Source organism: Propithecus coquereli, unplaced genomic scaffold (genome assembly GCF_000956105.1).
Source record: "Propithecus coquereli isolate 6110/MARCELLA unplaced genomic scaffold, Pcoq_1.0 Scaffold31, whole genome shotgun sequence".
Taxonomy (NCBI): Eukaryota; Metazoa; Chordata; class Mammalia; order Primates; family Indriidae; genus Propithecus; species Propithecus coquereli.
In genome coordinates this window covers 696,803-710,178 of record NW_012148730.1, presented here as the reverse complement: position 1 = coordinate 710,178, position 13,376 = coordinate 696,803, and the positions used below count along the sequence as shown (strand labels likewise).

Genomic DNA, 13,376 nt, shown 5'->3' with positions numbered 1-13,376 from the left:
CCAAGCCTTCGTTGAACCAGCAGTTCCCCGCGAAAGGTGTTCTCAGGATCCCTGAGGTTATACAGGAATGGAACGAGGAGGTGGAGAGCCTCTCCACTCGACCCTAGTCCCGGCTTCTCCTGGAGACAGGAAGACCAGAGGGTTTGGGTAGACCACTGCTCCCTTTACTATATGCTACTACGCAGCAGCGTCCGCCGAAAGTGATGAAGTAATGAAAAATCGTAAAGCTGAGGGGCGGGAAAAGTGGAGGTGAGGGGATCAGCCTTTAGGCAGAGCCCTCCCTTAAGCTCCCGCCCGCGGCTCCGAATCCAGTCCTCTCCGCCGCCGGACGGCGCTACGCACTGAGCCTTAGACTCTATGATCGCGCCCACTGACTCCCATGAGGAAGTGTGACTAGGCACCGCCTATATACTTCCGTTTCCGGCCCGGCCTCTTTCTTTCGTTGCCGGTAGCGCGCACGCGAACATGGTAGGTTCTTGGTTTGGGGGCCTAGTAACATCCAGCCTAATCTTCCCCACTGTGTCAAAAGGTGCTGTCCCGGGATAGGTCTAGGCCCTTGCGTGGACTAGATGTATGAAAGCAACCCAATGTTGTTGGGCTCGACCCCGAAGTCAGGAGTTGAAGTGATGGGATCAGAGAGGGAGCGCTCTTCCTTCTTTGGGGCTTGACGGAGGGCCCTCTCCTTGAAACACCTGGGGCTGGACCACCTTCTAGTCAGGGCTGCAAGAGCGCTGTGTGTTAGCGAGGAGTTAGAGTCGGGTCCGCGTGAAGTGCCTCAGCTTCGGCGGGGTTGGGTAGGGTGTTGTGCCATTGTGATAACACTGCATGTTCTGAACGGTTTGTGTACTAGGTGAACGTTCCTAAAACCCGCCGGACTTTCTGTAAGAAATGTGGCAAGCACCAACCCCACAAAGTGACACAATACAAGAAGGGCAAGGATTCTCTGTATGCCCAGGGTAAGATGGCTTCTGCGTAATATGGTTTTAATGTGGCATTTATGTAGTAGGGTAATATTCGAGACCAGGTTTGGTGTTTTTTTTTTTTTTTTCCTCCCTCCCTCGGCATGGGCGTTAATATTTGTGCTGGGAAGCCTAAGATAAAACTTGTAAAAAGAGTTTTCCATGTGGTTCTTGTGATTTGTGATCTTCAGTATACTATAACAAATAACACTTTGTTTTCCCAGGAAAGCGGCGTTATGATAGGAAGCAGAGTGGTTATGGTGGGCAGACTAAGCCGATTTTCCGGAAAAAGGTTAGTGGTAATTACTACGTGACATGTTTCCCACATAATTGTGGTAAGGACTGTGCATTTGTCATCTGTCGTTTCTAGCCCCTAGTCTCCATACCTCACAATATCGTTATAAGGTGTCAGTGAGGTTGTTACAGTTGCCTGCAGTGACATCACTAGTATGAAATGAAGCTGGGAGTACAACTCAGGCCTGACCCTAGTCTACAATACTACACTATTTCAGTGTTTTACATTCACATTTTTTTTTTTTTTTGAGACAAGGTCTTGCTCTGTCTCCCTGGCTAGAGTGTAGTCGTGTCATCATAGCTCACTGCAACCTCAAACTCCTGGGCTCAAGTGATCCTCCGACTTTGGCCTCCCAAAGTGCTAGGATTACAGGCTTAAGCCACTGTGCCCAGCCTGTTTCACATTTTTCATCCTTTTCTGAAGAGGCAAAATATCCAGGAATGTTCCCTGCTTTCCTAAAAACTGAAGTGAGTACACCGATAAATCCTTTCATTTGCTCTGTCCTTATCTGTCGTCATAGCTGAATCCTCAGCTCTTGGTTGCAATAAGAATTGTTCTGTTATTTAGCTTTTCACCACAGAAACCTGTGGTCTTCTGTCTCATGGAGTCTTAAAACTCCTTAGAATAGCCATTTAGCCTTCCAATGGTCTCCTGAATTCTATATTTGTTTTCAGGCTGAATGAGTTTCTGTTCAAACCTTAGGTGATTTGGCTACCACATTAGCACAGTGCCTGGAACATAACATTCCCTCCAACACAGCATTTTTTTTAGCACTTTGCTTCTCATGCAGCCTGGTTCCAGGAAGTAAGGAATGACTTCATTGTTCATTTGAGTGCAATAAATGGTTCGATCTCGGGGTGGTAAAAGGAATGCAGGAGACCTTTTCACATTCAAGTAACTTGTGTAGAAGAAGGGAATTTACTAGGATTTGATCTTTTGAGAACTGCAAATTAGCAGAACTCTCATTAAAGGAATATTCTTATTAAACAGTTGAGTATTCGAGTGGGAAGTTTAGCTTGAGTAAAATAACTCAATTGAATGCACATAAATTCTAGACATAATTGTGGGTAGTCTTAGATTTAGTTGATTGTAGGCCTTAAGTAACAATCCTATTTAATGAATTACAAAAGTTATGTTTATTTCATAGTTGCATGGACTTAGTTTACTCATTTTTGATTGTGTGACATACTTAACTATGCAGAGATGCTGAAAGGCCATAACCTCAAGGTGGCATAAATGCCCATTTGATAGCTCTCTAGGATGTTTGCTCTCAATGGCATTTTGATTAGTAAAACTTTAGTGATTTATGAATGCTTTGATTTTTTTTCCAGGCTAAGACTACAAAGAAGATTGTGCTGAGGCTTGAGTGTGTTGAGCCCAACTGCAGATCTAAGAGAATGCTGGCTATTAAGAGATGCAAGCATTTTGAACTGGGAGGAGATAAGAAGAGAAAGGTATATAATTATGGGTGGAAGGTGCACTCTTTTATATAGCTTTATTTGGAGAGGTGAACATTTCTATTCTCATTGTGACATAGAGCTTGGGCAATCATCTCAATAACTAGATCGATAGCTGAAGGCATAAGGCTTTTTGGTGTTGATTTTGCTGTAAGTAGGAAAGGAAGATTTAGGAGACTTGATACAGCATGGTGATCTTTTTAGGAATAGATGATCTTGGTGGGGCAGTTCTTTGCAAAATAAAAAACTCAATATTTTTTTTCTGTTTTATTACAGGGCCAAGTGATCCAGTTCTAAGCGTCTTTTATTATGAAGACAATAAAATCTTGAGGTTATGTTAATTACTTCAATTGGTTGCCTTTGGTCTTTTGGGAGGGAATAAACTAGAGCCATCAATAAAATCACCCATCAATAAAGTCATCCTTGCGGGGAAATTTATGGTTCGTGATTGTTCTGGGTACTACTTGGATTGGATCTGGCTGGTTGAGCTCACAACAGATGTTAAAGTTAGCTGATTGGGTGCTTTAATCCCTGGGGGCTAAGTAGAGACTTAAATGTTTTAGGCTAATAGAAGTCAGTTACGGATAAATAGTGAATATAAGGTTTACTACTAAGTGTTAAATCTCTCACATACCTTTTAGTACTCCAGTTACTTAAGTAGGGAATTTTGGCCCTGTTCTCTAGGCTTGGTGTGACATGTATAATATATATTGTCTCTGAACTTAATTCTTTACCCCCTTAAACATTTCGACATATCCCCTTCAACATAGTCTATCCATTTTTAAAAATGCCTAACAGGGCCAGGCGTGGTGGCTCATGCCTGTAATCCTAGCACTCTGGGAGGCTGAGGCAGGAGGATCGTTTGAGCCCAGGAGTTTGAGGTTGCTGTGAGCTAGGCTGATGCCACGGCATTCAAGCCCGGTCCACAGAGCAAGACTGTCTCAAAAAAAAAAAATGCCTAACAGTTAATTTGCAAATTATATATCGTTTTTCTCTTATACTTCTGTGTTCAGCTCTGCAGTTCTGCAGCAAAACTGTGGTGAAACAATGATACACATTTTGATCACTGAAGTGCACCTCAACAGGGTGGAGCAGTTTTCCAAATTAGTTTATGCATCTGTGGATGAGTATATCTGGGTTTCATGATTTTACTCCAATTTTTATCAACTGCCAATATTCTTCCTCCAATTTTAGTGAAAATAACTGGTAATCATCTGACAGGCAAAAAAGTTACTCCAATGTGTGCTTTTGTGTTTTGAGTGGGCCTTTTGGTACTGTTGTGCATTCAGGATGGGTGAGTTGCATGCCTCATTTCTACTCATGTGAGAGAAAGGTGATTGTGAAAGGGAGGAAATAAAGGAGCAGGCTTAACTACAAGTTCTCAGGCAAACCAATTGTAGGAAAAGTAAGATAATTAGACTGTCTGGAAATTACCTTCGAATTATCCATACCCACATACCTCAGTTTGAAAGATCACTGTTCTGAACACTGGTACACATACTTGTCTTCTGTCTTTGATCATAGTGTATCGAGTTACTCTTTGGTGACAAGTCTTTGATCATAGGGTATCTAGTTATTCTTGGTGACAAGTAAACTGCTTTTGTTGGATCTAGATTACAACCTGGGGATTTGAGTTTGTCAGGCTACTTTTTGTCCTTCATTCGAGGAGGCAGGTTTCTTTTCATTTTCCTTTTGCCCTAAGATTGTAAGCAGCACCTTCTAAATACCTCAGTAGGCAGCAGTGTAGTCAAGAGCTTGGGTTTAAATCCCGGGTCTGCAGTTTACAGTGGATAAACACCCGCTCCAGCAATTTTGTGAGGATTAAAATTAATCAAAATACCTTAAACATCTAGAACAGTGCCTGGCACATTAGTATCCAATAAATTGTAGCTATTATTTCTTAGTTACCTCTGGAAAATTTTATTCAAGGAAATAGAGCTTTTTAAGTGGGAATGGAAGAAAAGGTAAACAGAAGTGGGGTAGTAACTGGCAATAAAATACACATTTTAAATTAAGGATTTTGATGTGTGGCTTCTCTTTTCTACCCGAAGCAAAACAGTGCCTGTGGGATTTATTCGAATTTTTAACTCTGAAGTCCATTCATAGAATCCAAGCTCCCTTTTCACAGGAAGGAGCTGTGTGATGTGGCAGGCGGGATTACAGGCCACTCCTCGACCCAGGGAAACAATTGAGATGGTATAAGAGCGAGGTCCACCAATCTCCTGACGGTTTATTACAGCTATGGCCCAGGCTAAGTCTGCGAGAGGTCGTTCCCACACTTCGAAGTTGCTAGCCTGAAAAGCCGAGAAAATAGATGTGATTGCTTAATAACTGGCAATGAGCTGCCTTGTTAGTTTAGCATTCAGTTTTACTGTCAGAACTATGCAGCACTTGTAGGAAAAATTAAAATTATCCTGTAGCATATTTTAGAAATAAAGTAATGGTTCTAGCAAAATGTCTGATTACTGATTGTAGTAGCAAGATCAAGGGAAAAAATATTCACAAAAGATCAGTTCATGTCCTCATATATAACAGATTTAGGCCCAAGAAAAACTTGGTATTGGGTATAAAGCCATCCTAAAATGCATACGTGAAATAAATATTTGGCTGAATTGTAAACTAGAGAGGGCAGGAGAACATGTTTCTGGCCGGTTCCTGTTTTCTCCCATAGAGCATTATTTACTATACCTTTCTAAGCTGGTACCCCTGCTTGCCCAAGGGGTCCTGGTTGATGGCAATTACATCCTTATACTGAAGCAGAGCTTTGGCTTGAGGGCTGATGTTTCGGAGGTCATTAGACATGAGTAAAGGAGCTGCCATGATAGCCCAGAGGGCCATCTGAGTTACTTGCTGATCCCAGCTGAGGCCAAAGTTGCCAATTACTAACTAGGACAAAGAATAAAATAAAGAGAAGATGAAACATTCTTAAGTTACCTAGGTGACTCATTGAAGCCACTTTGCATAGCACCATGGTCTAAGTATTCTCACATAAAGCCTCCTCCCAGGAACTTTTCCTCTACTTACCTTGAATGTCAAATAGGAAACAGGCCTACTGCGGGGTTTTGAACAAGGAGGGCTCAAGTTTTTACCATATCTGGGTCATTCCAACCCCCTGGTCCAGCAACATGAACAATTCTCTCTTGGTGAGAAGATGTCCAGTCCAAAATACTCTTCACACTTTGCCAGGAATCAGAAATGTCAGCAAAACTTCTCCAGTGATTACAGTACTGTCGGATTTCTTCATAATTGGGCTGTGAAAACAGGGATAGGACTGTTCTGTTTACTTTCTACTAACATCCTTGTGAGATGAAAACAGTCAAGTTTAAAAGAGGCACTTGTCTTTAGTTTACAGATTGAAGGTCTCCAGGTCTAAATCCTTACAACGGAATTTTGTTAGAAGTTTGCTTCACAAATAGGCCATATAACTTAAAGTCTCTACTTAAAGTGACCTTAATACTATTTATGCTGGAAATTTACCAAATAGTAACTAGGTGTTGGGATTATGGAGAATTTTTATGTTCTTTACATGTCACTGTACTTTCAAACTTTTCTAAAATTAAGTTATTTATAATCAGAAATAACTAAAATGATCTTCATGAGTAAAATTAAAAGCTGCACTGTAGTCCCAGCTACTCAGGAGGCTGAGGCAGGAGGATCGCTTGAGCCCAGGAGTTTGAGGTTGCTGTGAGCTAGAAGCCACGGCACTCACTCTAGCCAGGGCAACAAAGCAAGACTCTGTCTCAAAAAAAAAAATTAATTAATTAAAAGCTACAAAATTACATAGGACTCCATCAAGCATATAAGAAAACCTGAATCCTAGGCATGTAATCTGTTAATGAGAATGAATAAAAGTTTGTAGATAGGCAGGTGGGATATCCGAGGTTTAAGATGTTGAGGTGAGACTATTCTGCAGAGATTATGAGGAAATAATGGGGATTCAGTCCATAAATAACTTCAACACTTACCATATGCTAGAGATAGAGCCATAAAGTCAGACAAGGTCCCTGCCCTCATGGAGCTTACACTCTAGTGGAAAGACAGGCAATAAACAAGTCAACAAATACTTCTATATAGTGCTAAGCTGTTAGAAGGAAATAAAACAGGTTACTGTGATAAAGAATGAACAGCTATTTTAAAGTAGTTAAAGAAGACCTGTTGAGTATGTGGCATTTGGTCTGAGCCTTCAGTGTTAAGGAGCTGGCCCTTTGAAAATCTTGGGAGAAGAACTGTTAGAGGCAGAAAACTAAAAGCAAGTATAAAGGCTCTGGGGCAGCAATTGGCTTGTGGTGTTCAGGGACAGAAAGAAAACCAGTGTAGCAAGGCAAAGCCTTTGGAGTTTGGAGAGGCAGGCAAGTGATACGATGCCATTTAAATTTTAACAAGATAACTCTGGTGCTGCTTGGAAAATGGATGGGGGTGGGGAGAGAGTGGAAGCACAGAGGTCAGGCTGTCAGAGCAGTCTGGGTGAGAGATGACAGTAGCTTGGAAGGCCAGAGTAGATGCAGTGGAGATGGAAAAAGAAGTGGGCTGACTCAGGATATATTTTGGAGACAGTATTGGAAGCATTGTTGATGGATAAGATGTGAATAATGAGATAAAGGGAAGAATCAAAGATGACTTCCCAGGTGATGGTAGCTTGGACTATAATTCCCACAGTGGGGATGGTGAGAAGTAGTTGGATCCTGGGAGAGAGAGTAGGATAATTACTCTTAAGTAAAGTTGGACTTTGAAGGAGTCCTTTGTTCTCAAGTTCTGAAATTCTATCAGCAACGTTCTTTTGGGTTCTGGGCTCACTATCTCACCTTTTTAAGGGGCGACATATAAAGGGGCCACTCACAGGAGTACACAATGCTTCTGCCAGTCTTGTTCAGGGCCAAGGACATGTACTTGTAACCTGTATGAGAAAACAATGGGTAAAATAAGAGAAAGAAGGGAATTTCCAGCTGGGGCTATATATTTCAAAAAGAAGCTGCCTGGAAGGTCCATGTTTATATTCTAAACTAGCAGCAGGGACAGGTGGTTGCTCTGTGCTTAAATTGCATAAAACATCTCCCAGACTGCTGGCATTGTTCTGGGGAGGTAGTGCAGAGATGGTGTGTATATCAAGGAAAGGCATCAATGAAAATGCTGCTTTTCTTTGGGAGAGGAAGGGGGAGAGGGGATGCTTCTTTCTCTGGGAGAAGGAGAGGGAGACTCTTGGACTCTCTAGATTCATTCCAAAATGATGTTATAACACTCAGGTTTCTCTGCAGAGCGAAAAAATCTTTTGCCTTTTACCAAAATGATGTTATAGAGAGTTATAATTACTAAGTGTAATTAATTCTTAGAGCCCTCCTGAATTAGAAGTGCATAATATTAGCCATAGTTAGGCATGCAGATTTTACACGAATGAATGAATGACCTGAAAGAGGAGAGGTGGGAGCTCTGGCACACTGAGAATAATTATTTCCAATATTGTGACTGGGTATTTAAAATCTGAAGATTAGTTCTTTGGATGCTCAGCTACCTAGGCCTCAAAGTTCTTCCCTTTGCTTGTGGCTAAATCTCTTGAATGAAACATACCATCTGTCAAATGTTGTATACTGTCACAGTGACAACCATCAAATTTTAGCAGATCTACTCCCCAGTCAGCAAATGTCTGGGCATCAATGTCATAGTATCCAAAACTGCCAGGAAAGCCTGCGCAGGTTTTATTTCCAACATCTGCATAAATCCCTAGCTTCAGTCCTTTGCTATGGACCTGAAATGAGAGAAAAAAAGAGTCATCGCAATAGAAGGGCAATCATGAGGTAGCAGAGAGAACCATTCCAGGTCAGAGGCAGAGAGACAAGTGCACTTCACCAGGTATTGGGGGCTTTTTCTTTCCCACAAACCTCCAAAATTATCCAGATGAGTTTGTGGGAGACAATGGACAGATCCCCTAATTCTGCTGAGCTAGTTCAAACTATACATGTGTGCTACAACACAGAACTGAGGAGAAAGCTATCAGCCACACTAACTTTCCTGAGGGGATACTAAAAGTCACCTTTCCAGGGCAATGATAGATTTATCTTAACAAAGACTCTCCTTGACCAAACTTTAGACTTCTCTGAGCCTTCTTCTCCACTAGGCCTTGACCTTGGCTTTCCTTGTCTGTCCTAGCAAGCCCTCTTAGCAAGAATCCTATCAATCCCTCCCACCCTTGATATCTGATCAAGTTCCCTCATACCCCACCCTTGGTGTCTAAGTCCATGGCCTGCCTTTAGCAAGAATCTCCCTACCTTGATGTCTCTTTTCATAATTTAACATCCATTGATCCTCCTCAATCTGCTCATTGGCTATAAATCCCCACTTGTCTTTGTTGTATTCAGATTTGAGCTTGGCTCTTTCCCCTAGTGCAATACTACTGAATAAAATCTGCCTTCATTGCCTTTAACTAGTGTTGGGCTCTATGTCTCTTTAATGATCTCCAGAATATTTTCCCTCTATATTCTAAAGTTGTAGTTTATAGTACAATTGCAATAGCTGCCCAAAGCTTACATAGAAATACATGCACACATATGTCAAGAACCAAGTTCCTTTTTCCTCCTAGAGAATTCTCGGGTTTTAGCAAAAGGAGAACTTCTCCAAGATGGGCCTCAGGAGCTATTGCAAAACACATATCTGCTGATGGAATGCAAATTCTACCTGATAAGCCTTACAATTCAATGTTCAGATAACAGCAGCTATTCTACTTTCTAGATGCCATGAGGGCTGTTTCTGAACAATCTTCTGTATAGCAGTGCTTGCAGTCTTCTGAATGAAAAAGAAAATTATCTATAAACTCACATAATTAGCTAGGTGGCGGATCCCACCAGGAAAGCGCTGAGGGTCTGCCTGAAGTCTGCCTTCTGAATCTCTTTGGGGAGCCATCCAACAGTCGTCAATGCAGAGATACTCATAACCTGCATCCTTCCAGCCATCTGAGACCATGAGCTCTGCCATCTGCATGAAGAGCTGCTCACTGAAAGAGAAATTCTAACAATCACAATTCATTAAATGAACACTTAGGTATCTACTATTTGTTAGGCACCTTGACATTTCACAATTTTTTTTCCAACCCAGTAATAGCATGGTAGTAATCACAACCAATACAAGGTAAAATGAATTGTTCTTCCAAATTTTCTTTTCTCTCCCATACTCCCTTAATACTTCTGCCCTAAAAACCCCAAACAGTTAAAATAGGAATGAGAAATATAGATGAAATTGAAAATATTAGAACTAAGAAGAAAGTTCAGTAGAGTAAGAATGTACAAAGTTAACATAATCAGGCTGGGTGTGGTGGCTCATGCCTGTAATCCTAGCACTTTGGGAGGCCGAGACGGGAGGATCATTTGAGCTCAGCAGTTCGAGACCAGTCTGAGCAAGAGTGAGACCCCATCTCTACTAAAAATAGAAAGAAATTGGCTGGACAACTAAAAATATATAGAAAAATATTAGCTGCGTGTGGTGGTGCACACCTGTAGTCCCAGCTACTCGGGAGGCTGAGGCAGAAGGATTGCTTGAGCCCAGGAGTTTGAGGTTGCTGTCAGCTAGGCTGATGCCACGGCACTCTAGCCCAGGCAACAGAGCGAGACTCTGTCTCAAAAAAAAAAAAAAATTAACATAATCAACAGCTTCCTTAGATACCAACAATAACCTATTTGGAGAAAAAGATCTCATTCACAAGAGCAACCGAAAAACCTAAAATACCTAGAGAAAAATTTAAGATATGTGCAGGGCCTATATGTTAAAACTATGATGCTCCTAAATGATTTGAATAAATGGAGAAACATTATTTTGCTCTTGGATAATAATACTCAAGATTAAAAATAAGCTAATTCTCCCTACAATCCTTTATACATTTAATAAAACCCTTAACATATCCCAAAAGGGCTTTTTAAGGAACTTGGCAAAATAATTCAAAAAGCTCACCTAAAAGATTAAACATATGTACATTCCATAAAAGATAAAGGAAGCTGGTGTAGTACTATCACCATCAGAGTACATAGATTACTGGAATTAAAGAGAAAGTTCAGAAAGAGATCCTGCCACCCATCTGATACAGTGGGACTTAGTATACATTAAATGTGGCATTCCTTATAAGAGAATAAAGTTTAGATGGACTAAAGATTTAAATATTTTAAAAATCCATAAAAATACTAGTAGAGCTGGGTGTGGTGGCTCATGCCTATAATCCTAGCACTTTGGGAGGTCAAGGTGGGAGGATTGCTTGAGCCCAGGAGTCTGAGGTTGCAGTGAGCTATGATGACGCCACTGTACTCTAGCCCAGGAAACAGAGCGAGACCCTGTCTTAAAAAAAAAAAAAAAAAATACCAGTAGAAAATGTAGGTGACTGTATTATCTTTATGTAGGAAAGGACTTTCTCAGCTTGACCCCAAAGCCAGAAATCATAAAGGAAAGAATGATGTGTTTGATTACATAAATAGCAAATCCAGCACATATCAAGAACCACCGTATTAACAATGTATGATAGACCAAAAGAAGAAAAGATGTTCAACCTTGTTAGTAATCAAAGAAATGCAAAGAACCCCTACCAGATTGGCAAAGTTTTAAAAGAATGACAAAAATGCAATGTTGGCCAGGGCATGGCCTGGGAATACACTGTTGCTGGGAATGCACATTTGTAAACCTTTGGGGAGGTCAGTTTGATGCTTATCAAAATCAGCATACCTTTGGGCCCAGTAATTAGTCTTCTAAGAAAAGAATCAGATAAGAAACAGGTGATGGACAAAAATTGAAGAGCCTGAATAGCTATCAACATGGAGATTGCTTAAGTAAGTTATGGTATATACATACAGTTTGCATTTATGAAGCTCTTATTCTGTGCGAAACACTCTTACATTTAGAAAGGGTAATTAATTTGCCCAATGTCACACAGCTAAGAAAGATGTAGAAATCTGAACCCAGGCAGGGTGCCAGAGTCTTTGCCATTAATCATGTATGACATAAACATGATTCCATTTTTTATGGAAAATAATGAAAAAAAATCTTTGTTTTCATTTATATAGAAAACAATTGCAAAATTGTATGTTAACATTTTAACTGATTATTTCTGGGTGATGGAATGGGGGGATCTTTATTTTCATTATACTCTTATTTACTATTTATGTTTTTGGCAATGGCCATGCATTAGTTTTATAATTAGATACAAAAATAAGACAACCACCACTTAAGAAATAAAAGAAGGAAAAGACAAAAAGAAATCCGTGATAGGCACAATTGCCACCCACTGTACCCCAGGGTCACAATAGACTTAGTCTGAAACTTAGAGGGCTGCCGATTTCTTCCGTGATGTCTGACCAACATCCTGAGTTTATCTGTAAAGACAATTCATAGGAATAACTTATGGACACAGAGATGTACTGTGATTGCTGCCTTTAGAGGGGCTTCTGGACCATGGGTGACCTTATTATGTTTTTAACAATATCTATCAGTGATTTTTAACCTTTTTAAAATCACAGAGCCTCCTTTGAGAATCTGAACAAAGGTAAATATCCTCTCTCCAGAAAAATACACGTACTCATATTTGCAGATTTATACTCATTTTCTTATGGATTCCGGGTTAAGAACAATTGTTCTATACGCTCAGTCACTGTGCTATGTACTTTCTAAATGGCTTAGTTCATAGACAGTTCATCTGTTTTACATAAGAGCTATTTTACAGATCTTTCTGAGTTGGCTCCCTGAGGTAAAAAAGTTTTCCCAGTTTAGAAGTTAAGGATGGTGAGGATCAGATAGATTCAATACCTGTCTAATCCAGCCTCAACCCTCCCCAAAAAGTGTAATTGTGGAAACTTCTTCCAGGTCAACCTTCCAGCCTGACGCCACACTCAAGGGCGAGGGCGTGAGGGAGATCTCAGAAACTCCATGGGCTCTCTAACTTCCTCAAGTTACCTTCCAAGGAACCCGTGACCCAAGGAGAAGAAATAGCACAAGTCTTAGTCCCCTCCTACCTACCCCAGCTGTGCTCAAGGGTAGCGCCCGCCAGAGGCAGAGCAGAAGTTCACCAAAAAGGGTCTGAATGGAACCGGACAGGGAAAGAGAGAGAAGCAGGGGCCGCTGGCCAGACTCCCACCCCAGGAAGTGTCATATGGAGAAAGTTTAGGGCCAGTCCCAAGCCAGGACAGTTTGCTGGGGACAAAAAAGCAGCAGCAGTAGGGGAGCTCTTCCTTGGGTTCAAATGTTCCCGCAGAAACACCAAACACACGGAAAAGCAAAGGGAAGGGGGCACCCAATATCTGATACCTGATGCAGGAATCCGGCTCTTCCTGGCAGTCAAGGTTGCACATGAAGCGCTCCCAGTGCAGCCAGCCCATGGTAGGCGTTATAGCCAAGCCATTGTCCAGTGCTCTGGCCCTAGGGATACCCCAGGGAATCAACGCCAAGAAGCAAAGCGCAAGCGCACAGCCCAGCTGACGTTCTGTACTCCTCAGCTGCATCGTCACTGTGATCATACAGTAAGGATTTCCGCGGGTAACCTGGGCTTTTAAGTTTAACCTCAGGGGCGGACCAATAACCGATGAGCTATTAAATAATGACGTCATTGTTTCTCAGGCAACTGGGACGGTTATCCCCGGAGGCAAACCAATGATCAGTCACATAAGACGTACCCCAAACCAATCACATTCTTCCTTTTTTTTGATA

At 41.4% G+C, this 13,376-nt stretch overlaps 2 protein-coding genes across 2 annotated transcripts; one reads left to right on the top strand and one right to left on the bottom strand.

Annotated features, from left to right (window-relative positions):
• The first annotated feature begins 357 nt into the window (after positions 1-357).
• Positions 358-3,052, top strand: RPL36A (ribosomal protein L36a). Its single transcript, XM_012650058.1, is given in 5 exon segments — positions 358-468; positions 851-956; positions 1,184-1,251; positions 2,586-2,708; positions 2,988-3,052. Coding segments are annotated over 5 exon segments (429 nt in total). The 3' UTR covers positions 3,009-3,052.
• A 1,663-nt stretch (positions 3,053-4,715) lies between these two features.
• On the bottom strand, positions 4,716-13,282 carry GLA (galactosidase, alpha). Its single transcript, XM_012650057.1, has 7 exons — positions 12,978-13,282; positions 9,519-9,693; positions 8,274-8,451; positions 7,514-7,605; positions 5,801-5,962; positions 5,400-5,597; positions 4,716-5,005 (listed from the first exon to the last, which is right to left on the bottom strand). Exons 1-7 carry the CDS (start codon positions 13,274-13,276, stop codon positions 4,718-4,720), a joined length of 1,392 nt encoding a protein of 463 aa, XP_012505511.1. The 5' UTR covers positions 13,277-13,282; the 3' UTR covers positions 4,716-4,717.
• Positions 13,283-13,376: the final 94 nt, after the last annotated feature.

Coding starts and splice junctions, on each gene's coding strand:
- GLA (XM_012650057.1), bottom strand. CDS start 13,276: ATGACGTCATTATTTAATAGCTCATCGGTTATTGGTCCGCCCCTGAGG. Junction 7,606..8,273: donor TATACAACATTTGACAGATG/GTATGTTTCATT, acceptor TTTCTCATACAG/GTTACAAGTACATGTCCTTG. Junction 5,006..5,399: donor AGGGGTACCAGCTTAGAAAG/GTATAGTAAATA, acceptor TCGGCTTTTCAG/GCTAGCAACTTCGAAGTGTG.